Source organism: Cordyceps javanica, chromosome 2 (assembly GCF_051103115.1).
Source record: "Cordyceps javanica chromosome 2, complete sequence".
Taxonomy (NCBI): Eukaryota; Fungi; Ascomycota; class Sordariomycetes; order Hypocreales; family Cordycipitaceae; genus Cordyceps; species Cordyceps javanica.
Window position 1 is genome coordinate 463,389 of NC_139296.1, and position 27,724 is coordinate 491,112.

Consider the following 27,724-nt stretch of genomic DNA (forward strand, 5'->3'; position numbering starts at 1 on the left):
AGTATGCAGCAGGCACCACTAACCCACGTTTTTTTGTGGTGACTTCGAGCTTTCCAGCAGCACCCCCGCATCCTTCTTATTGGAAACGGACAGGCTCACTGTTCATAAACTAACAGTGCAACTGAGAGTACGCGTAGCTGCATTCAGAAGACATGGAAGGGGATTGAAGCTGTTGATTCAAACAAAGTGCAATGCCACTCGCTCAGCGAGGGTAGAGTTCCTGAGCACTTGTTCGGGAGCCTCGGCCGAAAAGCTGAGACTTCGGAACCGGGCCACGCGCAGTGGCACTCTGGACAAATGGCCCATGTGCGTGCTGACCCATCCCTAAAAGCACTACCTTACGAATAATAAATTACAACACTTGATGCAGTCTGGGGGTTCGAAACTTTGCCTATTCAGGCTTGCCTTAGCTCCGGTGGCAAAGCATTGGCGCTGGCGTTATTTTCAGTGGCAGAAACCTGTGGGTTGTTGCTGGCCATGGCATTGGTCAGTCGCAAAATCAAGGACCATGCCAGGGCCATTCGAGCCCTGGGTAAGAGCTAAACCCAAGTCCAACTCTCTACTAATAGACGCTTGACAGGGCCATTTGCTTGGCATTGGGTCTCAAAGTTAGTCCAATTTCTTGGACAAGTGGTGTGTTAAAGAACGGTTCTAATATGTGCTAACACAAACATTCGTCCATTTATTTGGGCAAATAGTTTTGGCTTGAGCCATCCCCAAAGGCGCACGACTAAGTGCCTGTTGGCGCGGCAGGCTTGCCACAGGCGAGCCCGCTAGTGGCCGCCTGATTCATTACAAGTTGATCGTTTTCGAAATTCTGTGTCAGGTTCAGCCAACCAGAGAACGCCTGCCGTCAAGGTCAGAGTATACGAGGTCACTTCACAGCCGAGATGTGTTTTGCTTCGGTGAGTCGGTTGGCGATAATCGATGAAGTCCAACATCGTCACTTAGATCTCATCGGCTTTCGAAACTCGAACAGCCCCACGAAGCCAATACAGGCTACGACCTTGGAGATAAAAGTATGATTGATCTTTATCGTTTATCAAATAGGGAACGCCAATGGGCGACTGATTGGCCAAAGTGAGGACTTCCTAGTGAAGCCAACCAGCAACCACATTCAGAATGCCCTTGTTTCGTACCTCAGCGAATGTAGCTTCAATTGCCTGAGCTGCTACATAAAAAAGGCATTCAAAATCTTGAAATCGCCAGTTTGACATGAAAACAGGGTCTCTGAACGCTGGGAATTATGCCCGAGCGAGCAATCCTATAGAGAGTGCACCCAGACGGGTAGCACCATGACTGTCACCGCTCACTGCTGGGCGTAGTGTGGCCCACTGAGTAACTACCTCAAGCACCCCGCTGGATCGAGCGGGCGACCGGCCCGACACGACTTCTCCAACACTGGTGACAGTAATAAAACCTCACACTCACAAGACTGACTCGATCAGCTGCGGCCGCGTCTGTTCTCACTAATTGCCTCATCCGGTCTCTCCTGGTGGTGCGAATGGAAGACGCATATGCCTTGCATACGACAATGTTGATTCCTGACAAGGCAGCAGCTCGAGCCGTCGCCAACCGAGAAGCTAGTCTGAATGGTGACTGTGCAGCTCCATTCAGTCACCCACATGCTTGAAGAACGAGGCTGTGTGTCGTTTATTTTTTGGGTAAAGTGCAATCTACTTGCTTGCTGTACCATGTGGCTAATGTAACTGATGAACCCAGTATACCAGAAAGGAAGGGACATCGAAACCACCAGCTAATGAGCTATGCAATCCGGAACAGCTTTGCTTCTCGATAGGTTGCTGTCATCTTCGAAGATATACTCGAAAATGTGCATTCTTTAGGAAAGTGGCGGGCTCTGTTGCAGAAACGAATCTAAACTGAGTCGCTACCCTAGCCAATATGCAGATTTAGCTCAAGCCCGATAGGCACCACAGAAACAAGAGACTGACTGACAGGTGAATGCGACTGATTTACCTCGTTGATAGCTTGGGAGGCACGCTTTCCTGCAGGCCGCTATAGGAGAAGCCGCGTGATCTCTACAGATTATTACGCTGCTGACCGCGAGGGGTCCCACTACATGGATCATAGGTGCATTGGGGGGCCAACTAACTAGTTAGCGAGCGAGCCAACCCGATGGTGGAAGTAAAGCCAGAGATACACGTCTTAGAAGAACATTGGATGAGACAGCAAGTAAGGCGCTCACCCCTCTAACATCGCACTGTTTCGCCGGTCGGGACTACGCCTCGCCATGATGGGGAGCAACAGTAATCAGCAAGAGACTATGTAGAGCTCGGGGTAACGGGCGTCTTGGCTGCCAAGCTGCATTTTACAACACCTGCTGACTGTTATTTGTCAGTGGTTATCGATGTTTAGATCATCGCGGTGAGAGGGGCGTGAATTTGCGGTCGGCCTCATCGAAAGGTATAGTTCGGCCCCCCTCCTTTGCGCAGGCGTGTGCGTCCACTCCGTCTTCCAATAGGACTTGGGATGACAAGTTCGCAGGGCACCTCGCCCCCTCGCCCCCTCGCCTCTTCGCGCGTGGCTTTGAACGCCGCGGAGACAGACCCCGACAGCCACGCCTCCCCCCCTGACTAACTCGGCACTCGAGGAGGGCGAAAGTGGTGCGTGGTTGGCAGGCCCGCAGGTTGGTAATTATGCTGCTGCACTACTGAGTAACTGCCTACCCAGTTGTCAGATTATACTAGCCTTGGGGCCGTAGGTTCCGAGTCCGACGTGGAAAGTCTCCGGCCAAGGTGGTAGTGAGTAGTGAGCGGTGGTACCGATGATGATTCACCTAGAATGAATCATTTGTGACGAAAAGTGAAATACTAATCTACACATCGATTTTTTTGCTAGTCCTAGCTGACATGATATCGTCCGGCCTTGTTGATGGCCATCTTCTGCTGAACGCAGATGGTGTTTTGCGGGTGACTGCGAAGCCCGTTCTGCTGCCTCTCTTCCGACTTGCTCCCCCGACTTGCTCCCTATTGAAGCATAGCAGCCATTCCCAGTGGTTCACTCAGCCTTGCCGATTAGCGTTAGGCTCAAAGGAGAGATCAATTCATGCATTGCTACATTTTCCCTGGGCGCTCTCTGTGACATTCCACAAAGTATATGCAGAGGTTGTCAGCCAACCTGTATATCATCCATCCACCTGGCCAACGCAAGGCCTCCTCAAAGTACCACAATCGGTCCACACTTCGACAGTTCTCGAATTTATGAGCTTTTGGAAGCAGTTCGAGAGATGTTTCTAGCCGGCACCACTTTAGACGAAGTTGTGCGGTCGCACTGCATGTCGCATTGCAAACGAGCACCTCAAGGCGAGACACGCATAGCCAGGGCACATATTCAGAACGAGGCGCCCGTCCAAGATGGACTGTACAATACTTGATGGAGAATGATGCATCGATAGATATGGAAATAGATGGAGTGGGTGAAGAAAGCCCCCGATATATCAGAGGTGGCACAATGCAACCTCACTACCCCTCACACCATCTACAATACTGCTGCCTAAATATCAGGCGAGTTGGATGGAGAGGAAACGACGGTCGCTAGATCAAGCACACGCCCGGAGAGTCTCTATCGCCTATACGGAGTACCATCGCCTCTACCATCGCCTCTACTACACGCACGGCAGTTTTTCACGCACTTGCCAACTTCTAGAAGACCGGCAGCGTAACTTGCAAATTACGGTTATAATTTAAGCGTGGACGCTATCAGTTGGCTCATATTGCGAGGTTGTCTGCCCTGTGATGATCCGTTTTTTTTGCTGCTGACTGGCGTCGTGCCTTTTCCACAAAAAAGTTGGAAGCCACCCCTCCCCCTAGCCCCGGCATCTGGTATGGTAGGGCAGAGGATGACCAGGGTGTGAGATTTAGTGTCCTCGTTGCGGGAAGGGGCCGTGTGCTCAGTGTGGTCCGGTTCCGAATAACATGGCGATGGTTTCTGCATAATCCATCCATAATTCGCCGCCAAAGCAGTTCAAAATCCAGCAAGACCACTACCGGCAGAAAGGCGGGCTAGATATCGTGACCAAAAACAACAAAATACTCATGTATATCCGGTTGAAGAGCGGAATGTTCTAGGGTCTCGAGACAACCAACTTGTGGGTTTCGTTTGGTTCCATCCGTGTCCGCAGCGGCTCGCGGACCTTTTTTCCGAGGCGGCCAGTGATATTAAACGTTGCGATCATTTCCACTTTGTCATCTTACCAACCATCCACGGCGTCGTTCCACCCCCCAAGAAAAAAGAACGCCATGTGCGTTTCCCGCCGACAACTACGGATATACAAGGGGCTCCAAAAGCGCATGGATGGTCTGTTCCACTTTTGTCGATTAGAGTTCAAGATGATTGGTTGCCAAGGGGCGTGGCTCAAAGCTTCCAGGTGCCCAGTCGTGAGGGGAACCTTACTGAACAAGACTCCGCCCTGTCTTGAATCTGATTGGTCTTCTAGACGATCCTGAGCTTCTTGGTTATCCAGCCCTGTCTTGGAAACTAGTTTCGACGCCTCTATATCCTCGGCCCCATCCTCCACCAACCAGCTCGGATGATACAAGCTGCCCAATATCCGGCAGTGAACGGATGATCAAATTCACTGGATACAAGGCCGTTGGGGCTAGGGGTGGGATCAGCATTCAAGTTGGCTCGTGGACCTTGGCGGTTTGATTTTGGAAGCAATTGCCTATTCTGCCTCGCCAATGCTCACGATATTCCACACCTAAAAAAAGAAACCTTGGCATGGCAGAGTTGGCTAGTTTCAGCGGCATTCTGGGCGTTGGTGTTGGGCTTGGTTGATTGCTTATACCTCTATGTCTTTTGGTCGTACAGAGTACGCTTCACTTACTTGTTTAGGTTGCAAGGGTAGGTTGGCTGTAGTCTAAGCCGTGGTGTTGTTGCTATGCGTGGTTGATCGAATCTACTTTGCACTGCACGACCTTCTGTTGCTTGGACATTACGCTCTACTCAGTACATTCTGTGTCTCAAACACTTTCTCAAAAATTGACCTGAAGCTCTCGCCCACAGACCTCGCTTCCAGTCCGACGTTTGATGCGCAACCCGCCGCCCAACACTAAATGTCCTCGATGTATTTGACGCTCGCAAGAATTCAACTCGAAACCTGAAAAATCAAAAAACCAACTCCAACTTGCAGACAGAATGTCATTCGCTGGCAGGTTCAAAACAATTCGAGTTCCTGGGTGCCAATACAAATCTCAAACTCACCGCGTGAATCGGCAAAGAGGTGCAGAGAGGTATAGGGTAAGCGAATGATGCAACACGGATAAAAGACGGACCCGAAGGGTCTTCCCAAGCCACACTAGCCGCCGAGCTGGAGAAAAGAATCTGTGGCTGGGTAAAGGCCAGCGTAGCAACGCCGCGTCAAAAATTCGCCTCTATTCTCTGCGCTTCCATTTAGACCCTTTAACGACCTTTGCAAGAACGCCGTCCGTCTTCTCTTGACCGTATCCTCGTCTCCCCTGCGCCCAACGAACAAAATTACGGCCTACCGCATATCTTGCTGCAGTTATTCACAATGGCCGGCCTCAGCCCCCAGATGTAAGGAGCCTCTTCGTGATGTCGCACCTCCCGGAAAACACCGACCCAGCTGTCGAACCCCTGTTTACGACGGTATCGACCGGCGACGTGGAGCAGACGGGCAACGTGGTTGCTGCGCATAGTCCCTACGATGGGCGCTCCTTGCGATGACAGTGGCTAATCAAGACCGTATAGTACCAACCTGATCATCATCCTCGGTATGATGCAGGTGTCGAAGCGCATCCCCTTCGAAGACCCCCAGGTGCTCAACACGGTTCGCGCCGTCTACATTGGTAGCAATGTTGTCATTGCCCTCATCTACGCCTATATCCTGTCCCAGATCAACAAGAAGAAGGGTACGTCACTGCGCGACTCATGCGACACGGTCTGGGCAGCTTTTCTCAAAAGTCACGCGACGCACATGTAACTGCGTACTAACCTTACACAGACATGACCACCCTCAAGTACGTCGAGCCCGCCCCCATGGGCTCCTCCGAGGAAGGCAAACTCGTCACCACCACCATCCACGCCTACGACGTTGCCCAGCTCAAGCAAGCCTTCCGTGGCCAGCTCATGGCTGTTGGCATGATGGGCTTCATGCACCTGTACATGAAGTACACCAACCCTCTCATGATTCAGTCCATCATCCCCGTCAAGTCCCTGTTTGAGAGCAACCTTGTCAAGATCCACCTGTATGGCCAGCCCGCCTCGGGCGAGCTCAAGCGTCCCTTCAAGGCTCCTGCCGGCTTCATGAGCTCTCTGCAGGGTGGCCAGACCCAAAGCGACAAGAAGGCCGTCGAGGCCGCCGAGAAGGCCGGCCGTGGCGGCGCCAAGGAGGAGTAAAGACGCTCAACGTGGATGGTAACAGGAAAACGGAGAAAACGGGAGGGGATCATAGGACAATATAGACAGCGGAATCGCCCCGGGCTTTGCATGGCGACAAGATGCGACACGAATAGGTGGTGATAGCAAGCGACGGGTGCGCCCGCGTTGTACAACTAGTCTACATGCCAACGCGCTCTGGCCATAATCTGCTTAGAATTTTGTCTCGAGATGCAGTATTCGATGCTCAGTGCTATTTTGTGTGGTTTGTGGCATGGTGTTGTGCTTGCTGTTAACATCACGTGTATGCGCGAGTGGGTGGCGACGGCTCCGATCGCCGTAGCGTGAATCTGCAAATCAGTGCCCCAACGCTGCTTCTTTTTTACCTTTGCAAAAACGGAGTTTGCTCTGTGTTGCGAATTTTGGATTAAATATTCGGCACGACTGAACAGTTTGCCGCCGATTACATCCCAACAATGGACCGTCCAAAGACACCACCGGCGGTTTCACGGCCACCGGCCAAGTCGCCACTCACGCCGGACCAGCTGAAGCGCATAGTATGTCTACTCTTGTGCTGAACTGCCAACGACTCTCACTTATAGTTGCATGCAGGAAGAGAACCGATTAAAAGCCAAAGCGATCCGCGATCAACGAGAAGCTGAGCAGCGAGCGGCGGGCACTGCACCGACGCCCCCCAAAACGGCAGCCGGCTTTGTCCCGACCGATGACGTCTACGTTTCCAAGCCGGCCAACGGCAAGCGACCTCTCGCCGCGACGACGACGGCCGATTCGGGCACGAACCGCGATGGGCGCGACCGAGGTGACGAGTCGACGCTGCGGCCGGCCAAGAAGTTTGCCAAGTTTGTCGACTACAACATGAGCGCCATGACGGACACCAAGGGCGGCTTCTTGTCCGCCGAGGACGACCCGCACAACCGCGCGCTCGGCGGGCCGAAGCCCGGCGACGACCAGCAGCCGCAGCGGCCCAAGGACATGACCATGCAGGAGTGGGAGAAGCTGCAGCTGCTGCGGACCCTGCGCCGGCAAAAGGCAGGGCCGTTTGAGCCCGGCATCAGCGTCCTGGACGACGACAAGACGAGAAAGAAGTGTCGCGAGTGCGGGAGCCTGGAAGTGGACTGGGTCTGGGAGGAGGTGTTTCATCTCTGCGTGTGCAACAAGTGCAAGAACAACCTGCCGGACAAGTACTCGCTGTTGACCAAGACGGAGTGCAAGGAGGACTATCTGCTCACGGACCGTATGTACAATCTCCGAGGTTGAACTTGGAAGCAAATACCGAAAAAGAAAAAAAGAAACCACGCACTGACCTTGAATCGCAGCCGAACTGAGAGACCCGGAACTGCTGCCGCACCTGTCCAAGCCCAACCCGCACAAGTCGCACTGGCACGACATGATGCTGTTCCTGCGGTGCCAGGTGGAGGAGTACGCGCTGCAGACCAAATGGGGCTCGTCGGACGCCCTCGACGCCGAGTACGCGCGCCGCGAGGCGCAGAAGAAGGCCCGCAAGGAGCGCCAGTTCAAGGACAAGCTGCTGGACCTGAAGCGCAAGACGCGCACCGACGCGTTCCGCCGCCAGGCCGGCCACCTGGGCAAGACGGGCGCCAGCAAGTTTGGCGACGCCGTGGGCGGCAACGGCAGGCACGTGCACGAATGGGGGCGCGCCGTCGAGAACGAGCACGGCATGACGGTCAAGACGTGCACGGCGTGCGGCATGGAGGTGGAGGAGCTGGAGCTGTGAAAATTCCCTTTGTGAGAGTTTGACAGTCGGGGGTTTGGCGCGCATTTCTTTTTACACACATTGGCGTTTTGAAGGGGATATATATACCTCGGGGATGGGTTCTTGCAAGTCTTGATGTCGCATTTGATGAAAACGTTTATGAATTTATGACACGACAAGCGCCGACACGCGGAGCGTGGGCTCCATCTAGCATTACTCAAAACAACAGGCCCTACAGAGATGTAGACAGCGACTGGTTGTCATGTTTTCACCACAGGATATCACCCCCAGTGCTTTATTATTTATCGAGCCTCACCCAACAACGGTGAGAGTGCCCAGGACTACAGGCAGCATGCTGGGTCGGCTAGCGAGCGAACTCCTCGACCTCATCGCCGCTACTCTCGGCAGACGCAATCCGTGGAGCATTGCGAGAGTGGCAAACTATCTGTCAAATCTCTACAGTGAGAACATCGACAAGACACGAACGAGCACCACGCAGCAATGTATGAATAGTTACGAGGCATACCCGCATTCATTTGCAAAGGGAGATGAAGCCGACTTCGTCTAGCTCTTGCTGAGGCGCATACCCTTCGACCTCAACCCTGGCTCTGTCGAAAGCGAAGCTGTGCGCGCTGCTGCCGCGTATGCGCCGACCCTAGTGCCAAAATATGACCCGGGGGCATTGCTACTCAAGCACGCGCTGCGTGAGATGAAAGTGGTCGCCGATGGCGGACGGCAGCACCGACCCCGACGAGCCGACAGTGGCAAGTGAGCTAGCTCCTCGACGCCGCCTCGGAACCCCAACCGCCGCGAGCAGCCGCGGGATGACGCGGACCGGCGACGCTCATCGCACTCCGACAGGCGGGAGCTCGACCTGCTGCGGTGGATTCTGGGCCGGGGGCCCGGTCGGGGCCGACATGACGCAGACGGGATGCAGAACGCACAACACGGCTGCAGGGAGCGTATAACGGCCGTCAGAGAGACATGTTGGAAAATGCGCTGCGCGAGGCCGACTACCCGCTGAGCGAGCGAGACCGGGTGTGTTTTACTAGTTCGGCATGGACGTCCCGGTGTATGAGATGCGAGAGTTGAAGACCATTCACAGTTGAATGAAACATACCGCGCTGGCACAACGTCATTTTGGCATCCATCGGCAAACGTAGAGTGACAACTGACTCCCATGCACTCAAGCACGACAATCCGTTTGCGTACTGCCAATGACGCACATGAGTCAGATGGCTGGACAGCCTGGATAGCGAAGCTGGAGAGACAAGCGGCAAAGACTACGACACCGAGTGAAGCTGCGCGCCGGTGCCAAAGTTAGATGGGGTAAAGTTTGTAGGTGATGATGTCGCGGAGGTGACGTGACGTAGCTTGTCGCAGAAGATGCCCGACTGCTTATTAGTTGCTCGCCAGGCGGTGCAGGTCCCGACGACAGAGCAATATGCCACTACAGTTTGAGTTCAATCGACATTCCAGACTGTTTTATGAGCAGCATTGCGAGCCTGCGCTACGCACCCTGTCACTCAAAAAGATTCACCATTTGATTGGAGACCCGCAGCACGCAGCAGAGAGTTGAAGTTGTCGAATCCGCATAAAAAGGGCAGTCTGGCCACCCAAGTACATGGAGATGTCAGGGCATCAGTCACGCACACTCTCGAACCGAACAGGATGAAGATTCATTGCTCATACATTATATGCGCCGTCGTCATGCTCGTCGGCACTGCCAGTGCTGGTCCGCTTGCCTACGCTACATGCCAGGCGGCCTGCTCGACATCACTGGCTGCAGGGCCTGCGGGCATCGCTCTATATGCCGCTTGCCAAGCTGCTTGCGCCCCCCTGCTGGCAGCGCCATGCCCGTAACTACGTCTAGCAAATCTTGGCGACAATTCTGATGCTAGGCGTTGATGTGATGCCGTCGTCTACGCTGACATGATGTGGAGGTACCGTCGTACTGTTCATTCATATCAGCGCAACCAAAGATTTGACCTAGGCCAAGGCTACGGGCATATATCAATAGAAAAAAAAATCAACAGCAAGAGTCTGTTGATACGGGTCGTGATACGTCAACTTGGCCACCAGGGCGGCGTTTGCAACCTTGTTCAGATCTGCTCAAGTCGCAAGCTTCCTGCAAGTTTTGAATCGGATGACATGTACGCGCAGTTCTCTTGGTCCGGATATGGAGTTTCTGACTTTCACCAATTTGTAAGAATCACTAGCTATTCTGGAATACGATTCGTAATAATACAGTATGATGGTTTCTCCTGTCTGAATCTGTCATTCCCTCCATGAGAGGAGCAACAGAGAGTTACAAGAAACCTTGAAAGCCATGGCGCTCTCGCCATTCTCGCTTCACGCCTCGAGTTACGGCGCTATCGAAGCAAAGCACTCAACAGAGTAAGAACCGCAATCAGGGTAGCGCCAAGTCCACAGGCATAGCTTCCAGCCGTCAGCGCATTGTCAAGACTGCCGGTTCGAGCGGCCATGATGGCGATGACGCATGCGCTGCCAAGGATGGTGAGGCCAGTGAGTATGAGAATATATCGCACGTTCCAACCCTCTACCAGTAGAAATGCGTAAATTGATCTCCCGTAGGGGCTGGCTGCGTCATTGTACTTGTCGTATTGTAATTCTCTGTGGTCAAGATTACCAGCTGAAACGAGAAAGAAAAAAAAAAATCAGCACGGCATAGAAAACTCACTCATAAGAATATACAAATCCAGCACCACGTAAAAAGCGCAGCCCCTTGGCGTCCACACCATTGCGCCACCAGTACCTTAGAGTTGATGGAAGCCACTTGTATTCGGTGTGCATTTGCTCGAGCTTCCGACAATGCTGGAGCTTGCAATACAGCCCGATATCCTCATCATAGGTCTCATTCGCACAACCAAGACACTCTTCCACATTGCCTTCTATGTCCACGTCGTCACATCCTTGTTTAACATTCTCTAGCTTTTTCTTGATTGCCCGATTCAAGTCTTGCATTTTGTCGGTGTAGTCGAGGGCCACAATACAGACAGCAAGTCCAGCCGGCTTGATGCTCATGAAACGCATCTGCTTACGCATTAATATGTCTTATATTAGTCGAGGGTTTTTTGAGCTTGTTCTCAACATTACCTGAACTTGTTGAACTGTAACAGCGGAATATAACGAGAATCGCCGGCGCCACGGCCGCGATGCTTTTTCTAGAACGTCGAGCCCCAGCGTTGGTTCGTTTTCACCGCCGACAGGTATATCAGTGGCATAATAGTCTTCCCCTTTTCGAATGCAGCGAAAAATGCATTCACCGGTGAGACTTTTTTCCTGAGCCACGCAGTAATCAGCAAAGAGGGATCTTCGCCCCAACGACTCTCGGTTGCTCGAAACCATCTCTAATCCGGCTCCGCCAACGGTGACAGGTCCTAGATGATGTAGTAAAATGGCACGAGTCAGACAGGGTAAATGGTAAAAGTGGAAGCAAGAAAACAGGAGCTTGTGTAACAAATCAGCCGCGATTTTGGTTGTGCAATATTCATACAGTCATGGTGCATCAGGTAAATGCGGCAAAAGCAAAATACATCACCAGTCGATATATAAGGCGGCGAATGCGCGCCACCGTCCTGAATATAAGGGTGCGGGGTTTGATGAACGTATGGGTCAGCCTTGAAGTCCGCCTTTGAGCTTGCCTTGGAGTCTGCCCGAGGCGACCCTATCAGCTTCTGTCGTAACAGCGCCCAGTGAGGTGGAGGATAATAATAGCTTCAGGCGGCAGCATCAAGGTTCAACACTGCTTGGCCAGTCCACCTTTGACGCCGACATTTGCTGGCTGGCCGACATGCCACCCAAGAAGCCGACGAGCAGTCGCCAGCGTTGGACCAAATGTTCTCATCAAGTTCTTGGTCACGATACAAGATAAGATCAAGCTTTGCTCTAACCAGTTTGGACAATAAACTGCTTTCCGTTGACACCGGTGGCAGGCCTCGTGCGTTGCAAACCGCAACCACTAAAGAAGCCACCGGCCACGGTTGTAGCCTTGCGGTAGTAAACTGGCTCGGTCAACGTCCTGTGCTGAAGCAGTCCTGTATGATGCCTATATTTTCTTGATACATGCTGTCCGAGAATGGAGCATGACGGCGCGAGAGAGTGGACTGGACTGCTTGCAGACCTCTCTGCCTGCGCACCGCCCCGGCGCATGCAGATAGCCATGCGCAGCCCACGGAAAAGGCGTCCAAGGCAGCAAATGACCCGGCTACATGCATATTATTGGTTCGAGGCGCTCACAAAGGCTTGTTCAAAAATGAGAGCAAACATGACTGTGGCTCATTCAGCGCCGCACTCCCATACATGGACAACCTTGCTGAGCAATGATGTGAGTGGGATGCCCACGGGCGCGGTGTACTGCCTTGGGAATAATTCTCGCATGAAGCTCGGACATGCACACTGCGGACGATAATCTGTCCAAATGTCCACATTGGTGCATATCCATACTGGAACGGGGGAGCACTGTAAGTCGACAAGTTCGATTGATGAATGTCTAGTTGAACGGGGCCGCTGTGACCAACGAGTAACTCGGCCGTTTCTCTGGCATCTGATCAAGGCCGACCCGTTCCACCCTAAACTTACCGACGTGATATCCCTTTCCGACGAAGAGCACAGGACCAGATACGGCGAGGAGGCCTTTACAAAGCTTGTCGTGAGCCTCACCAAAGTAAGGAGGGGAATGGGCGAGTAGATGTCTCCGAGAAAGGCTATATAAATGGACGGCCTAGTTGCAATAAGGTTTTTAATTGGGTAATGAAGAATAGCAGTTCTTGATTCAAATTATCATCGATTACTCAAAATTTATAAGTTGTGATTGAAGTTTCTTTGATGCCTCCAGAATCGAAACTTGGACGATTTTTCAGTAAAGATTTTCATGTACAATTTAAAAATTAATAAAGCTTTCTAAATGCTATGGTGAGCTGGGTTCACTTGTAACTGCCGCTCCATGAGATGATGATACATGACGGGGGGTATATTTTTTGGGCACGACGGTCGACAAACGAAAAGGCAGGATGAGACTGCATCACGCTGGTGGTTTCGTGAATTCTGTTCCGAGAATGTCGTTCAGCCAGCCTCCAATCTGCTGCGCTTGTTGGCTCGCGACGCCTGCCTCGGCAAGCTGCGCGGACCAGTCGCTAATGTTGTACATGGTGGTACCGACCAACGCAGAGAGTTCCTTTTGCGCGCCCATGCTGCTTTCCATGCGGAAGCACTCGATGACGCCCTGCTTTGCTTCAAAATAGATGCGCTCCTAGTAGGTGGGAAAGAGAAGAAAGTCGGTCAGCAAACGGCGGCGCAAGCGGCGGAGTAGAAGAGAGCTCCAGACAAAGGGCTCAAACGGGACCTGTTGAGGCAAAAGGGGGGGAGGAGGGGGAACATTACCTCGAATGGCAGTTTCGGCCGGGGCCGGGGATCCTGCTCGGTCGGGTGCGTGCAAAAGGTGAAGCGCGGCGTCTGGCCGTAGAGCCAGTCGCGCGAGGCCATCTCGCGGTAGCCGCGGCGGACCTCGTCGACGGCGAGGGCCGGGGCGTCGTCGACGACGGCGCGGAGGTCGGCGGGCCCGTACAGGGCCTCGAACTGGCCGACGACGGCGTCGCGGAAGGCGTCGCCGTCGAGGTCGAGGTTGCGGACGGGGCTGCGGACGCTCTCGACGCCGCGCGCGCGGACGAAGCACTCGGCCGGACTGCGCAGCAGGCCCGCGATGGAGGCCAGGCCCGGGCTGCGCAGGAGACAGGTGCCGTGGTGCAGCGACCGCAGGCGGGTGAGCTTGTAGGCCGATCCGGAGACCTTGAAGGGGCCGCCGCCGCCGCCGCCGCCTGGGTGGTACCCGGCGCCGTCCGACATTGTCGGACCACCGTCGACGACAATGTCGTGGCGCGCATTGACGCGCGCCGACGGCCGCCCCAGCGCCGCCAACGCCCGCACCACCATCTCGGCGTGCCGGTCGCGGTCAAACGCCGCCGACGGGCAGATGACGCTAAAGTTGACGTTGCCCTCGTCGTGGAAGACGGTGCCGCCGCCGGACCGTCGCCGGACCAGCCGGATGGGAGCGGCGGCGGCGGCGGCAGAAGAGGAGGATGAGGAGGATGAGGAGGATGCTTCTGCTGCGAGGCGCGCGAGGTTGGCCTCGATCCACGGGTTCTGGTTACGCCCAAAGACGACGCACGGCGCGTTGGCGTACAGCATGAGCACGGTCGCGTTGGCCGGAACCGTCCGCAGCAGGTGGTGCTCGACCGACAGGTTCAGCAGCGGGTCGCGCGACCGGGACAGGTAGATTTGCGTCTTGCTCGTCGCGGCGGCGGCGGTCGAGAAGCGGCTGCGGTGGTGATAGGAGGAGGAGGAGGAGGAGGAGGCGGCGGCGGGCTGCCGTCGCGGTGTGAGCAGCAACAGCAGGTGCTGCTGCGGCCTGCGAGCCGTCATGATGCAGCGGCGGCGGCGGCGGCGGCGGCGGCGGCGAAAAGGGTCGTGTTTGGCTGCGTGTTATTGGCGCATGACGTGGTTGAGCAAAGACCGTGGTGGCAATCGGTGCTGTTGTGTGTTGGTGACGATTTTCTGGGGACCAAGGTAGGTGTGTTGAAAGAAGCTTCAAGGTTTTGGCGATGGGGCCGGGGCGGCGCGCGCGGTGGGTCTGTGCTTCCGAGACGAGAAAACATGGCCAGAACAAAAAAAGAGCAAGCAAAGTCTTTCAAAGTCAGAAGAGAACAATGTATTGTATCTCACAACCCTTCTTCTTTTTTTGCCCTCTCTTCCTTCGATTTCTGCCTCTTCTTTTTACTAATAGCCCTTTCGGAAAGCTTTGTGTGTAAATGTCTGCCGGCCCTCTAGCTCATCACATCACTGACGAAGCCGCAAATCAAGCGTTGGCTCCAACGTCACAGTAAATATAGACAGACTTGTGATTTTTACAGAAATAAAATCCCATCATTACTATTTGCAGAATGCTTTTGTTGTCATCTTATATTAGAACAGCACTGAAACCTCTTGTTGTCATTTCATTAAGCAAAAGCAGTTATGCCTCGAGCACATGGTAAAGGAAAAGAAGAAAGATAACTCCAAAATACGCCCTGCCGTGACATGATATGAAGAAGAAGAAAACATTGATCCGTCTCTTTACGCTCGCGCTTTCCAACACCAGTGTTCCAAAATACACGCCGATACACAAAAGTGAAAATCCAAGGAGAAAAAAAAACACAAGACACATCGCTTGCTATTTTGCAATGCCATAATATGACCAATAGAAGAAAAAAACATCAAAACCGTCCTGTTTAGCTTCCGGGGTTGTTCATCTCTGCGCTCTCAAATAAACCCAGCATGTCCGTCGTCAGGTCCAACCACGAGCCGCTGACCAGATCCTGTTGGAGGCCGAGCTCCTCGACGTCAATGTCGCGGCTGTTGAAGGTGATGCCGTCCATCTGCCCCATCATGGGTCCGCCGCCCCAAGTGCCAAACTGCGGCGCCGTCATGCTGGCGTATAGGGTGGCCGACGACTGGGTGCCGTCGCCGGCCGGCGGCGAGGCGCCAAAAGCAGCGCCGGCGGCCGCGTCGTACGGGTTCGAGTTTTGGCTCGTTGGTGTGTACGTTGGCGGTGGCGCAAAGATCTTGGCCTCGTCGTTGACCCCGTCGAAGCGTAGGCCGTTAGGCGCTAGCCTGCCGGTGCCGCCGCTGCCTTGGTGCGGCGAGTGCCGTAGCGCTGAGAGATTGGGCTGCGGCACCGCCGGCGGGAACATGGTGCTCGTCTGGGTCGGGCGGATGGGGTCATAAATCATGTTGCCGGGTGGCGTGCTGCCCTCGTCACGCGCGGCCGGCGCAGGCGGCGGCCTGGACGAGGACGAGGACGTTGGCGCTTTGGGAGGTCCTCCGCCGGTGCCGGAGCCGGCTTGGAGGACGCCACCACCACCGAGCGCGGCGGCCTGGTACATGGCTGTGAAGTTGGAGTTGGGCGAGTTGGCGGTGCCAGAGAAGCTCCAAGCGAAGGCGCCGGGTGGGATGGGCGACCCCTGGTTGTTGAGGCGGCTGAGCTGGTCGCCGATGCTGGCCTGCACGGGTGGTGGCAGAAGCAGCGATTTGGTGCTCTCATACTCCTCGGTGGTGTACGTCTCGAGTTCCCGCATCCCCTTGGACTTTTGATCCAGCGCCGTGAGGATGTACTTGATACCGCCCCAGTAGCCGTGAATTTCTTGAAGCGAGTTGTAGCAGCGCTGGTAGTTTTGCGTCGCGGCCGAGGCGAGCATCGAGTGGCGGGAGGACCGGCCACGAGCGGCCGCGGCGCTCTTGCGATCCGTGGCCGGGGGCGGCGAGGTTTCGCGCGAGGGGCCCTCGGAGGCGTTGGCGCTCGACTCCATGAGGAAGGCACCAGCGGCTATGTAGATGGGCTGGCTCGTGAAGGGGTTGCCGATGAAACTCTTGGGGTCGATGAGGTCGGCAAAGGAGAGAATATCGCAGATGGTCTTGGCGCTGCTCATGCTCAGCTCGCGACTGTCGGGCAGCAGCTGGAGCTCGCTGCGTAGCTCGCCAAAGGCCATGAGCACCGTGGGCTGGTGCAGGTTGATGAAGAGGGCGTGGAACCAGAGGTGCAGCAGGATAAAGATGTTGCCCTGGCCGTCTTTGAGGTAGTGCTTGAAGTTGTTGACGTTGAACTGCAGGCGGTGGCCCCAGTTCTTGTAGAGCCGCGTGAGCTGGTGCTCCATAGCGCTGAGCTTGCCCCAGCGCTCTTGTGTCAGGTCCTCGACGTGGTGGATGTTGTTGAGCACGTCGGACACGCGGCCGTAGAGGTGAATGATTTGCACGAGCACGGGGAAGAGCGTCGGCCAGCCGGTATTGGGATCCGTGCTGGCTTCCGGAAAGGGCAGCTCAAAGTCGTCATCGCGCAGCGTGACGGGGCGGCCCGTACCCGAAGAGATGATGCGGTCGAGGACGAAGACGGCCCAAAACGTGTCAATGCGCTCCTGCTCCAGCTCTCGCTGGCCGGTTTCGCTGAGGTCACCGTCGTCGCGGCGACGGTCTTCCGGGCTCTCCGAGTCGTTGGTGCCGCGGCTGCGCTGCTGCGTGTTCCATGGATCCTTTTCGCCCTGGTACTTGATGCCGACGCGCTTCTGCAGGCCGAGATCGAGGGCCATGCGGATGGCCAGGCCGAGATACATCCAGAGGGCGCTGTCCTGGTTGGCGCCGAAGCCCTCGTAGGCCATGAGCAGGCAGGCCTGGACGGCCTCGACGCTGGGGCACGCAAAGGTGTCGACGGTGGCCTGCTTGGCGCGCTGGGCAAAGACGTGGCCGCGCTCGGTGCGGGGCATCTTATCGTTGCCGCCGGTCAGAGAGGGCGAGTCGGAGAAGCGGGCGGCCAGGGCGCATATGGAGTCGACGAGGATGGGCTCGACCCTCTTCTCGCGGACGTGGCGGAGGGCCTTGTCTTTTTTCAGAAAGGGAAAGTTGCAGCCGACGTGGGTGAAGAAGATCTCGACTAGGTGGAGGAGGAGCGGGTGGACGGGGCCGGGGGCGTTGGGGTCGTACGAGGGCAGGTCGTCGGGAATGACGTCGCTGTTGCCGGTGGAGCTGGGGGCGAAGACTGCGCTGTGGGTGGACACGGGTGAGGTGCCCTGGTGGGAGGCGGCCGAGGTGGACAGGCGACGATCGCGGACGGAGACAACCATTTGCTTGAAGCCGGGGACGATGGCGGTGGGGCCAAAGTAGCGAAAGTAGGGAATGCGGTAGTTGTAGTTTTGCGGGCGCCGGAGGGCCGTTGGGGACGAAGGCAGGTCGTCGGTCGAGGCGGTCTGGGGCGGGTGACTGGAGGAGGTCGATGGCGAGGGCTCGAGACTGACGGGCGGGTGGTGGAAGGCGTTGGGAGGCGTGGGCATGGCGGTGGCGGCGGTGGCGACGTGAGGAGGAGCGAGGATAGGCAGGTGGGCTGGAGAGCGATGATGTCGCGATTCGACACGGGCGGCGGGAGTAAGGGTGGTGGTGGTGGTGGTGGCGTCATGGTCTCCGGTATCACGGGCGGTTGTCCGGGTAGGCCGCCCGGGTTCGGCGCCGGGTGGACGACCGGGATAGGACTGCTGGGTGGTAGACGACGTCGTGGTAGCTGGGTCGTGGTCGTTGTCGTCGACGGGTTGGTCGCCAGCATCGGGGCCGTCGCGCTTGGACTCGTCGGGGTAGCCCAGGCATTTGTGACCGTTTTTGGAGCAGGTCGAACAGGTCGGACGTTCGCCGTCGCAGCGCGTCTTGCGGCGCCTACATGTGAGGCATCTGTGGCCGGGAAGGGGAGGGCCCGGGGGTCAGCAAACGTGTGTGTGTTTTTTTTTTTTTACTTTGTCGCGTCGTCGATGCGCAGATGGGTGGTTGGAAGGCAGAAAAACAAGGGTCAAGGGACATACGCGGCGTTGATCCTGCGACGCTTGGAGGGCGGCTGGCCTTGGTTGTGGACAAAGCGAATCTGCCTCGGGGCGGCGGCGGAAGAGTCCGACTTGCCAAAAGTCACATTCATGACTTGACCATGGCTATGCAAGCATGCGGGGAGCGAGCGTGGGGATGATGGGCGCGATGAATGGATGAATGGGCGGAAGCAGAGGGAGAAGAGCGAGAGGTGAGAAGGGCCGTGAGGCGATAAGAAAAAAAAAAGACAGGTGCAGCGCGGGTTGGGCTGCTCGATTTGTTGCGAGGGAGCGGGCAAGGCTATGGGTACGTCACGATGGGCGAGAGCTGTGGTGGGTGGGTGACCGTTGGTAGGTAACTGCGGTAGCAGGTGACACGCGAAAAGTCGGGAGTCGACGAGACGAAAGGGCAAGTAAAAGACGGGCGCTAGGAAACAGATGCGATGTCCGAGACGGAATTGTGATTCAGGAGGCGGTAAGCATGGCTGGCTAGGTGTTGGAAGGGAGGAAAGATCGTGAGGTTGATGGATGGAGGGAAGGGGAAGAAAAAAAGGTGGGTTCTACTTGGGTTAGTAGGCGTTTATTGCTCGTTTGGACGGTGGCATAAGGGGTCGCCGAGCTGGAGAAGAAGCATGTAATTAAGTGGCACGATCGAGGAGGGGTCGCGGGGAACGAGACTTTGGGGGCAAAATGGTTGTGAAAAAAATTATATAGAGATTATTTTTTTTTCCCTAGCCAACCTTGCAATATGGTTCTGTTTATCTTTGTCGAGAAACGACAGATATCTTTGAGGCTGTTGTCTGTTTGTTGTCTGTTTGTTGTCTGGAGCTGGCGGAATTAGTGCTTGTGTTTTTTTACAAGGCCATGTTAGTGGCCAGGCCAGGTAGAGGTACCGAACGGTGATGGGTGTTGGCGGCGTTGGCGGTAATGGTTTAGTGGAGGTTTTGGACGGCTCCCTGCGGCGCTCTGGTTAACTAGGTATCATTTCAGCCTCTTCTTCTCCTTCTTCTAGTACATCTTGAGGCTTTTTTTTTTTTTTGGCTTCATTTTCCCTCTTCTCTCGCTCTCTAGTGTTTCCATCATTCTTGTGGCTTGCTCGTGACCGGTTTTTGTTTCCCCTCGTCTTGTCACTTCCAAGAGGTACCGAGGTCGCCGGTGGTGGCTTCAGCGGCCCGCTCGGGAGCCCCGCCGGCTACTAACGTACCCAAAGTAGCCTGTACTTAGGTAGGTACCTGCCTGGTAGCCAGCCAACCAGCCAGTGACCTTGGCTACCAATAACCAACGAGGTACGGAGTATATGGCCAAGAGACAAATCATCTCTCACAACGCCGCCACAAGGCAATCTGCGCCCCTTTACACTGGAACTCTCTTATAAAAAAGAAACCAGGAGAAGACAGAAGAGAAAAAAAAAGACTCACTTGCAATCTACGTCGCAATTCTCCCACCACGCCCCTCCCCTCATCCCACCCCCCCACGGCATCTGGCCAACGTAACCTCGCCAGCTTTTAAAGTAACCTGGCCAACTAGCTCACTCAACATGAACACGCCACACGCACAATCCGACCGACCCAATCGGCACTTCAATCACTCGTCCCATCACAACTCCCCTTCCTTTTCCCGAGCAAAGCCCCCGCCATGTTCCATCTTCCAGAACAATACTACGCTATACCACGCTAACCGTGCTTTCCCCATCCGCCCTACAATACTTACACGAGAGTACGCGGTCATCTTCGTGCCTCTCATCAATGCGACAACTCTGACACGTACGTACACGCTCATGGATAATAACGACCAGCACGTAGTAAAAGTACGGCATACGCGGCAAAGGCAATCATACAAAAATCAATCTACTTCCAAATTACATGGACATCCCATCCGCGTATACGAGATGCGTAAACTGTGTGACCGCAGCAGCCGAGTTCTGGCCGTCTCATGATTCCTCTCCCGTTCCTGTCCCAAACCAAACGCAAGCCTCATCGAGTGGCCCATTGTCCATCATCATGCAAGCTGATCCGAGTCTTGCCACATGTCGTCGTCCCCGTTACCCAAAAACCACCGAGAGCTCCATGTCTCGACACACCTGCCGCCACAGGTCCTCCTCCGCAAAGTCTGGTCCCCTCATCTCGCCGGCGTCCAAGCTGTCGGTATTCTGCAGCCCAATCATTCCCACCGCCGCGACGTCGCCGCTGCCTGCCTCCCCACCCTCCCCTTCCCCAACGGTGGCAGCGGCGGCGGTAACAGCCCGTGCCGTATCCGCCTCATCTGCCCGCCGCCACACCTCCTGCACGATGCGCCATGACTGCTCAATGTTGGCCATGCCTTGCTTTTCGTCGATGCCCGCAAACGCCTGCGCCGCCAGCGCCCGGTCCGCCGGCGTCTGCACCTCGCACCCCGCCACGAACAACGGCCACAGCAGCGCCCCCTTTGGCCCCTCGCTCTGCACCGTCCCGACGCAGAACCGCAGGCTCGCCCGCGCGTGTTCCTGCACCCTCGGGTCCTCCCGCCTCAACCCGTAGATGCTCCGGCGTAGGTACACCAGCGACGAGTGTCGGTACGCCCACGCGTTGTTGAGGATCCCGGCCAGCGGGCCGCGCACGACGGCCTCGGCTGGGGACGGCGTCTGGGAGTGGTGGTGGTGGTCCGGCGACGGCGACGGCGACGACGAGGGAGACGGAGACGGGGGCGGCTCGGGCTCCCACGCGAGGAGCGACGCTTCAATCGCCGACGCCGACGCCGACAGCTCGGCCCACAGCTGCTCGGCCTTGACCACGCGCCCGCTGGTCTCGGCCTCGAGAACCTCGCTCTTGAGCGCGCCCAGGTTCGACAGTTGATGCACGATCGGCCAAAGCGACGTTGCCATGCCGAGGAGGGCGTCGGCGCTGCCCACCGGCTGCGAGGTGCCGCGGCTGTCGACCGGTAGGAACCTGTCGATGCTGCCAAGCGTGGGTGAAGCACTTAGAGTCGGTCTTCGAAAAGACAGCGCCGCAATCACGTCGTAAAACCGAAAAGCCTGTTTTTTTTTTTACCGATCGTCAGCATTTACCTCTGTTGCTGTGTGATGATACGAGAAATGACCTTACACGTTCGAGAAACGCTCTCGTCGGATCGGATGTTGCAGGTCCGCTGTTCAATATAGCCATGGCGCCCTTTAAATGCCCATTGACGATGTCAGACTGCTCGCGATGTACTAGCTATAGATACGTTCAGCCTTCGACTCGAAGCTCCCCTCATCACTCCCCGGCCCTCGCGGCGAAAACGTACCACCTCGTAATATATCAGAAGCATGACGGCCGCCAGCAGCTCGTTCTGGTTCCCCTTGGCGCCCTTATCAATCAGGTTGACCAGGTTGCGCGCCGCCTCGGAGTGGAACTCGATGCTCTTCTTCTCGACGCCGTCTCCGACCGCCGCGCCACGAAACTCGAGGTGCGCGCTCGACAGCGCGTAGATGGCGCTGGCCACCGCGGGGCTCTGCCGCGACATGGGCAGCACAAGCTGCTGGAACGGGTTACCCTCGTCCTCGCGCAGCACGATGAGGTGCGACAGCTTGTTGGAGAAGTGGTCCAGCAGCCCTCGCCGGCCCTTGATCGTGGTGAATTCGGAGAAGAGCGGCATGTTGAGCTCCAGGTGTGGCGTGGCGTAGAACGCACCCGCCTGGCGGGTGAACGACCATGACCGTTTTGCAGCGACAATGTCGGATGGCAACGACGATGGGCGCACCGCCGCGGCGACGCGGCTGCTGCTGCTGCTGCTGCCGCGCAGCGGGAGGCTAGAAGCGCGGCACAGTTGGGAACTGGAGCCCGCCGCGGCCCCGTCACCGGCGACACCACCCGCATCGAACGACTCGTCATATGCTGCGGTCAGAGGCAGCTCTGTCCATGCCGAAGCGTCCGTTCCGGCTTGGTCGGCCTCATTCTGCGCCGTGCTCCTCCGCTGGCGCGGCCTCACCGGTCCGTAGACGCATTCCTGGCCCGCCTCCTTGCATCGCGCGCAAGTGGGACGACCTTCGTCACATTTCTTCTTCTACAAAAGGGCGGGGGGACGAAAAGGGCACCAGCGGTCAGTCTTGTGCAGCAGGGCGATTTGGGCTGGCTGCGGGACTTACTTTGACTCTACTATTGGGCCATGTGTCAGCAAAGACGCCAGAGGCGGACCACCGGGCGAAGAAGCGACTTACCAGAATTCACACCCTGATCCAAATGAAACAGAGTCAATGTCAGGCAAAAGTTCTCGCGGATCAATAGATTCCCAATTTCTGAGATTAGCCAAGACTCACCTGCTCGCGAGCGCTTCTTGGGGATCTTGGGCAGCGCCCTTCGCGTGTACAGCAGCATGCTTTTTTTTTGTCTCACTGATGCCCCAAACTCACTTTTGGTCGCAGACAAGGCGTCCGCAGACCCGTTTTACATATCACCATAAAGCAAACCTGTCGCTAAAGTGTATCTGCCTGCCGGCGACGATATCCTCCAAGAAAGCCAGACTTGCCTGTTGAAGTGTTTCTGTCAGCGGCGATTTCAAAAGGCTGGCCCCGTCCAAAGAGACCCCGAATAGGTGGCTCAAATTAGTCAGCCCCGGGCGGTCGCCAGCAGCACCAGCTGCCATCAGTTCTGCCGTTACTCTCTTTACTCTTGATAGTGAGGGGCGGCGTTTTAACGTACATTGTAGTGACGACATTTTGATACTATCAATAGAAAAGTCTCTGGCATCGCCAGGAGTAGCAACCAGTCGGCATGCTGCTAGATTCAACAGCGGCTATGTAGATACATGGGTTGCAGACGACGGACTGTAGCTCGTCTTGAGTTGAGTTTTATAATGATTGGCGCAAAGATTCTACGATTGGAAAGGACATAAAATCTTTCGTCATCGCATTAGCCCTCCCGATGATGATGACCGTTGCCGCATACTCATTTTACCCCACAATCGTGGTGAGTGGGGGATATCTCCAGGGTCAGGGTCTGTCTGTCTGTCTGTCTGCTTCCGTACCAATGCTTTTCTCAAAAGAGAAGACTAATGCTTAGACCCCGCCAGACTTTCATAAACTGTAAAACTCCAGGTCCATACTCTCATATACATGTACAATCATTACACTTTCATCGAGGCATGTGGTTTCTATCTACTGCTTGTCGAGCAGGCACTCAGTGCCAGCTCTGCCATAACGAAGCAGTGCAGACACCTCGAGGCAATCTCTGGTTGGGCTTAACATTGGTAGGTCAAGTTGAAGACGGCCGGCGGCATACAACCTGGCAGAATTGATTCGAGGGGTCAAAGCTGGGCGATGAAATCCGAGCCGCTACTGTAACGTTTTTGTTGTTTGCTGACAGGAAAAGGGATGATGGAACTCGATGCGGGCGGAATAATAAAGTCTTGAGCAACCCCGATGAAATCTCCTCCAAAAGCAAGCAGCAGAGCACCAGGCACAATTTAGAATTCAGAGAAACCTCCTGCGTATTGAGCCTTGGTAGGAAAAAAAAAGGAGTGTGGCAGATGAGACGGGCCATGAGCGAAGGAAGTAGAGAGGAACCTGCATGGCGTATATTGGTCTCGACAGGGTGTACGAAGCATGAAACTTGAACTTGATCTTATCCGCAAGAGTTTTGTGACTTCTTTTTGCGACAAAGGCAAGCTGCTTTGACGACCGGTCATTGAACTGTGGAGGCCGGGCTTTGCACGCCACATATGTGACGAATAAACGAGCGTGAGGTAGGCCAACCCCGTCCATGCATACATCGCTTACGAATCTGCTCACCAAAACGTATCCGAAACGGACTTTTATTACAGCGTACCTAGTTATTAGCTTGTGATTGCAGAAATTTAGCAAAGGGGGGGGGGCATATACGAGTACGTTTCAACCCGGTTCAGCGCAAAAGGCTTGGCTTCGGCACAGTCTCACAAAAGGGTGACTGACGAATGAGCGGAAGCTTTTTTGTAAGCGCGTCCTCTTCGAGCTCCTGGGAAGAACCAAAGCCATCATGCCGAAGAAAAGCGGAATGCCAAGACTTGGGCAATGCAAAAGGGTCTGGAGTCTGGGGAAATAGATCCATCACATCACGTCCCGTTATCACATAAACCCACCTTACAAACCTTGTGCGACTTCCAGTTGGTACCATTAATCAAGGCTCATTCGAAGGCCTTTTTCGTCCTTTTCACAGAAGTTTTATGTCTAAAAATAGAGTAAGTGACGTGGAATAGCCCTCTTTGCGCTCGGGTACTACTTACAATTTGCATCGCATGGCCGGCACTCGACCTTCTTCCCCCCCCCTCCTTTGGCGAGCAGGACAGGCCAATCGCGGACGTCTTGACCGAGGAACGGAGACTCCCTTGGCGAGTAAGAATGTGCTCGCTTTCTGGCTGCCGCACCTCGGAGGGCCGGAGAAGGGCCATTGTCGGCGAGGCCGTGGGCTCCTTGCTCGAGATGGGAGCCACGAGAGGATTCGGACATGTTTGGTTGAAGTTGGCCGTCGAGCTGGTGTCACGGGCGCGCGGACCAGCAAGCTGCCACAGCCCTCGACCCATGGGCGAGTCAAAGGGGCCACCAGGTACGGGTCGACGTCACGATGCAGGTTTTTTCTTCCAAGATTTTTGAGACAGAGACAAATCTCGGCATCTGGCATGGGTACATGATGACACCTTGGTTCTACGTTGTTCCTTGATTGCTTGTAACAGCTCGAGTTGGTATATCCGCATGCTCAAGGTTCAAGGTAGCTTGAACCCATAAGCAACACTTGGCAAATGCTTGAATTCTTTTGGTTCTTTTGCCCCAAGCTATTTGCATGCCATGCGCCTTGGACTGGTCCAAAGTAGGCCCCCGCCGCGATCAAGCGCCACAACAGATTAAAAAAATGGATGCACGGCAGAACTACCGTTAGCACACATGAGCACTCGCAGCTCCTTGACACGCTATGCCATGGGCGCAAACGGCACGTTCCAGCAGTCTTCCCAACCGATCTTGCCCGAGGCCCAGAAGCTACGCAGCTTCTCTGAATAGTACAGTGGTACGTAAAACGAGTCGGCCGTCCCCTTGTCGTCGGCCTTGAAGGTTGAGAGAACAAGCTCCTTGTCCTCGTCGGAGCCATCTGCAACGGCCACGCCTGCAACAGCCACAGGCCAGCTCAATGCGGCCTTGGACTGCAGGATAGCTATCGACTTGCGCATCAGTTGAATCAATTCCTCGCGTAGTGCTGTTCTGCGTGCGGCCCATGACTTTTGGATCAGCGGCGTTGACCGCGACGGTGGCGGTGGCAACGACAAGTTGGCATACAGTTCGACTGAACACTTGAAGACGGCTGCCATCAGCCCAAACTCGGGCTGATCAGGCACACCATATGGCTCGTCCCATGTTTCGGGGTCAAAAGCACTGATGCGCGTCAATATATCGGCCAGGGCAGGGGCGATGGTGTCCTGATAGCTGGGTGCAGTCCTGGCCAGTCGACGCAGTTTTGTGACACGCATCATTTCCAGAAAAAGCTCAGTCGGGCAGGGAAGTTCCCCGTATATCTGGACGGAATAGTACTTGGCCAGTTCGTCCGGAGTATACAAGTCAAGCTCCAAAATCTGGTCCGAGGCTGGGCTTGTCGTGTTCGCAACGGCTGCCACGCTGTGAGATGGCCAGTTAGCCCATTTTGACCACACTATGTTCACATTGGCCCTTCACTCGTCTGGATAGATTCTCTTACACGATCTGGAATTGTGTGGCAGTTCCTAAAACTGGGGATGGAGGTAGAACTATATTGGATTTGTTGCAGGTGTCGAGAAGGGCCAAGAAACCCGAGCTATGAGCCCGCCAAGCCGTGCCAAGCAGGGTGAGCTCGACACTCAGCACGTCGGAAATGCGAAGTAAAGCCAACACCTTGGTGTAGGGGGCAGCACCTCCAAGGTACGAGTTGATGTCTTGGAGACTGTGAACCATGTAGGAATGAAGCTTACCCCAGAGGGGCGCAATGGAAGTCATGTGGGAAGGGTGTGGCAGCGTGTTGATGGCATTACTTATCAGGCCGATGCGCTGTGCCGTCATGGCCATGAGAAATGCCGGACGGTATCGAGTGGCGAGATTGATAGGCCCATGCTGGGCATAGTCGAGGTCGCGTTGGCGGATAGGCAGTATAGCCTCAACATCTGTAGCAGTTGGCTGATTAGGCCGCGGTGAAGACGAGGTGGGGGATCACGGGACGGCGCATACAGAATCGACAAGACTCCATGAAATCCCATTCTGGAGGAGCAACGCGTCTTTCCAGGACGGCTTGCAGAGGATCGAAGACGCCAGCGGATCTGTTAGCGTGGCGGTTTGTCTCGGAGGCTGAGGTGGTCAAAGTGGCCGAGGGTGCAGGCGTCACGTAGCCGTCGCAGACATAGCCATAGGCCATGCAGCGCTTGCAATGAGGCTTGGTCTCATCGCATTTGACACGGCGAACACTACAATCGGGATCAGCGGCAAGGTGACGGGGGAGCGGCAGCGGTGATGAGAAGCTGACCGGCAGGTGATGCAGCCCGTCTTGACCTTGGGAGCCCAGCGCTTGCGTCGAGGGCGTGGCTGTTCACCGGCACTACTGGAGTCTGTGCTGGCGGAGCTGGGAGGGCTGGGGATCAGGGCATCTTGTCTCGCGGACATTGTGACATGTGAATCATGGAGCTGAGGGCGATTGGCGACAGTTGAGGACAGGCGGTCGTCGAGAGGGCAAACGCTCTCGCGAACCGGTATTCCCCCCCGCCGGCTGGACGTTGGTCGCCGAACGCGGAACTGGAGATGGACCAATGGATGACCGAAGCACAACGCACAAACGGGTGTTCACACGAGCAAGACCGGCTCTGGAACAGACGGATCGTGAGGTCTTGGGAGCCCAGCGAGGGGCGATTGTAGGTTGCGTATTAGTGGCCGTTGAGCGTTTGATGGCTGAAGGATCGGTGTGGGAGCGTATGATCGGTGTGGTCAGGAACTGACTTTGGTCGTCTGAGGCGAAAGGTGACGAGAAAGAGGGCTGTACGCTTGCTCAGCTCCGACTCTTTTCCTTGAGAAGGACATTGGACGGTAAGAGGGCTGTATGCAGGCGGGGGGTGAATAGAAGGCCCGGGTGGCCGGCAGAAGCATTTTTAGGATCGATGCCGAATCTGGAAGCTCAAGGGAACCAGCTGGTTTATTAGTGTCATGAGGCTGCAGGAACAGCTGTTTGCTGGTGTGGGACAGTACCATGGGAGGGAGCTTTTGGGTGGCGGCTTTTTTTCTTTTGTTTTTGTTTTGTTTTTCTGTGTACTG

General features: G+C 55.5%; 6 protein-coding genes across 6 annotated transcripts; 2 read left to right on the forward strand and 4 right to left on the reverse strand.

Annotated features, from left to right (window-relative positions):
* Window positions 1–5,533: 5,533 nt before the first annotated feature.
* Window positions 5,534–6,378, forward strand: V2A60_002663 (inorganic phosphate transporter Pho88; the record flags this gene model as incomplete). The annotated part of the gene is made up of 3 exons (XM_083254011.1): window positions 5,534–5,556; window positions 5,731–5,891; window positions 5,984–6,378. The coding sequence occupies 3 exons, from the start codon at window positions 5,534–5,536 to the stop codon at window positions 6,376–6,378; spliced, it is 579 nt and encodes a 192-aa protein (XP_083110137.1).
* A 455-nt stretch (window positions 6,379–6,833) lies between these two features.
* Window positions 6,834–8,113, forward strand: V2A60_002664 (DNA repair protein RAD14; the record flags this gene model as incomplete). Its single annotated transcript, XM_083254012.1, has 3 exons — window positions 6,834–6,914; window positions 6,970–7,612; window positions 7,695–8,113. The coding sequence occupies 3 exons, from the start codon at window positions 6,834–6,836 to the stop codon at window positions 8,111–8,113; spliced, it is 1,143 nt and encodes a 380-aa protein (XP_083110138.1).
* A 5,023-nt stretch (window positions 8,114–13,136) lies between these two features.
* V2A60_002665 (putative lipoate--protein ligase) lies at window positions 13,137–14,533 on the reverse strand (the record flags this gene model as incomplete). The annotated part of the gene is made up of 2 exons (XM_083254013.1): window positions 13,137–13,364; window positions 13,496–14,533. 2 exons carry the CDS (start codon window positions 14,531–14,533, stop codon window positions 13,137–13,139), a joined length of 1,266 nt encoding a protein of 421 aa, XP_083110139.1.
* Window positions 14,534–15,378: 845 nt separating this feature from the next.
* V2A60_002666 (transcription factor domain-containing protein) lies at window positions 15,379–18,593 on the reverse strand (the record flags this gene model as incomplete). Its single annotated transcript, XM_083254014.1, has 2 exons — window positions 15,379–18,340; window positions 18,484–18,593. The coding sequence occupies 2 exons, from the start codon at window positions 18,591–18,593 to the stop codon at window positions 15,379–15,381; spliced, it is 3,072 nt and encodes a 1,023-aa protein (XP_083110140.1).
* A 1,928-nt stretch (window positions 18,594–20,521) lies between these two features.
* Window positions 20,522–22,811, reverse strand: V2A60_002667 (transcription factor domain-containing protein; the record flags this gene model as incomplete). Its single annotated transcript, XM_083254015.1, has 6 exons — window positions 20,522–21,490; window positions 21,561–21,671; window positions 21,742–22,500; window positions 22,583–22,592; window positions 22,655–22,667; window positions 22,754–22,811. 6 exons carry the CDS (start codon window positions 22,809–22,811, stop codon window positions 20,522–20,524), a joined length of 1,920 nt encoding a protein of 639 aa, XP_083110141.1.
* Window positions 22,812–25,374: 2,563 nt separating this feature from the next.
* V2A60_002668 (Zn(II)2Cys6 transcription factor domain-containing protein) lies at window positions 25,375–27,082 on the reverse strand (the record flags this gene model as incomplete). Its single annotated transcript, XM_083254016.1, has 4 exons — window positions 25,375–26,071; window positions 26,151–26,589; window positions 26,654–26,886; window positions 26,946–27,082. The coding sequence occupies 4 exons, from the start codon at window positions 27,080–27,082 to the stop codon at window positions 25,375–25,377; spliced, it is 1,506 nt and encodes a 501-aa protein (XP_083110142.1).
* Between the last annotated feature and the right edge of the window lie 642 nt (window positions 27,083–27,724).